The 1,766-nt window shown below is 45.8% G+C and overlaps 1 protein-coding gene across 1 annotated transcript in view; it reads left to right on the top strand.

Moving 5' to 3' along the window:
• LOC106817818 (mitogen-activated protein kinase kinase kinase 5-like) overlaps nucleotides 1-1,766 on the top strand; it is a gene marked incomplete at its 3' end in the record, with an annotated part of 32,404 nt that overhangs the window by 18,579 nt on the left and 12,059 nt on the right. Inside the window, exons 6-7 of the mRNA XM_014822519.1 lie at nucleotides 374-536; nucleotides 798-970. Of these exons, the coding sequence (XP_014678005.1) occupies nucleotides 374-536; nucleotides 798-970 (336 nt within the window). The remainder of the gene's footprint in view (nucleotides 1-373; nucleotides 537-797; nucleotides 971-1,766) is intronic.

Raw genomic sequence — 1,766 nt, 5'->3', positions numbered from 1 at the left:
TTGTATCACAACATTTTCACAATGTAAGTGAAACGTTATGACAACGTTGCCACAATGTTGTATCACAACATTTTCACAATGTAAGTGAAACGTTGTGACAACGTTGCCACAACGTTGTATCACAACATTTTCACAATGTAAGTGAAACGTTGTGACAACGTTGCCACAATGTTGTATCACAACATTTTCACAATGTAAGTGAAACGTTGTGACAACGTTGCCACAACGTTGTATCACAACATTTTCACAATGTAAGTGAAACGTTGTGACAACGTTGCCACAACGTTGTATGGTTAGCTGGGTAGGCAGTGAAAACCTAACATGTTCACCACCAGGTGGCAACTGCAGCACGATTTTGTGTTTCTGCTGGCAGGTATCTGAAGTCAACGATAGGGAACATATCGCTGATCAACACGTTCCGGAAGAAGGCCCAGCCGACGGAACAGGAGGTTCCACGCGATGAAGAGATCTTTCTCTTCTGGATGGAGTTCCTTATGGAAGCAACAAAGACGGAATGTACTGACGTTCGTTTTCCTGTAAGTCAGGTCCCATCACGTCCACTCGCGTCTGGCCGGGTCATACCAAACACTTGAAAAATGGTACACACGGCTTCTCTGCTTAGCATTCAGCAAATAGAGATAGAGTGTGGCAAGTTAACTCCCAGTGCTACCAGTGGACTTACTGTAGCATTTACTGTGAAAGCAGCTGCGGGGCCTCAGGGTTACTGAAACGAAGATAGCCACCGCCTTATGCACCATATAGGCGTGTGAAGGATTTAACTTAACTTTAACTCGTAGGTGTTGATCTTGGAGCCGACTAAGGAATACATGCCGAGCTACGTCACAGTTAACCTGGAGGCCGGTATCTGGAATCAGGAGAGCTCGGTTCGACTGTGGCATGTGGCGCCCCCGTGTCCAAACAAGGGCATGCACGAGTGGGTGTTCCTCGTGGAGTCGATAAAGAGTGTCAGGTGAGATGGCAGTAGTGTTGTGTGTGATCGTTTGACCCTCAATCAACAAGATAAAGCAAAAAAAAACTCAATTTTAGCACAAAAATCCTACGAGAGCTATTTTCGTGACACTTCATACCCCCACTAAGATTGCAGTAGCAATGATTATAATGCGGCTGCTGCTGCTGCTGCTGCTACTGCTGCTGCTGCTGCTGCTGCTGCTGCTGCTGCTGCTGCTGTGCGCTCAACGTTATCCAGAGGGCGCTGGAACGCGACGAGAACCACGTTCCCGACATGCTCTGTCTCGCCGGACGCATCAACAAAGACAAGTTTATAGAGTCGCACTACGAAGACACAGCGAGCCGCGACTCCGCCATCCACTGGTGAGTGCTGCCCCCTGCTGAGCAAGGGGGGGATGGAGATCGATATGCGCAAAATACCAAATTGTAATTAGTGCCGATCATGTCGTGTTGCGATAAATAAAATCTGGTATTGTCTGTGAGATGATATCATGCATCGGGCCTGAAATAAAATATTGCTTGTTTTCCCTTTACCGACCGACTCGCCAAAACGCCGCTACTCGACACATTTTATTGGCCGATTAAAACAAAACAAAAATTATTTGGTTCCGCAAAAACATACACAAAACAGAATATACAATATACATACATACACACATCTTGTCAAAACAAAATAAAAAAGATTTTTCACCTACCTACCTACTCGGTACCCTGAGAGGCGAGTAGGTAAAGGGGAAACAAATAATTTTTTAAGGGTGGCCTAAGAGGAGGTGTCGCAGAGTTCTGATGTCGATTTA

The sequence above is a fragment of the Priapulus caudatus genome, unplaced genomic scaffold (genome assembly GCF_000485595.1).
Source record: "Priapulus caudatus unplaced genomic scaffold, Priapulus_caudatus-5.0.1 Scaffold1878, whole genome shotgun sequence".
Taxonomy (NCBI): Eukaryota; Metazoa; Priapulida; class Priapulimorpha; order Priapulimorphida; family Priapulidae; genus Priapulus; species Priapulus caudatus.
This window is presented reverse-complemented; position numbering and strand designations above follow the sequence as displayed.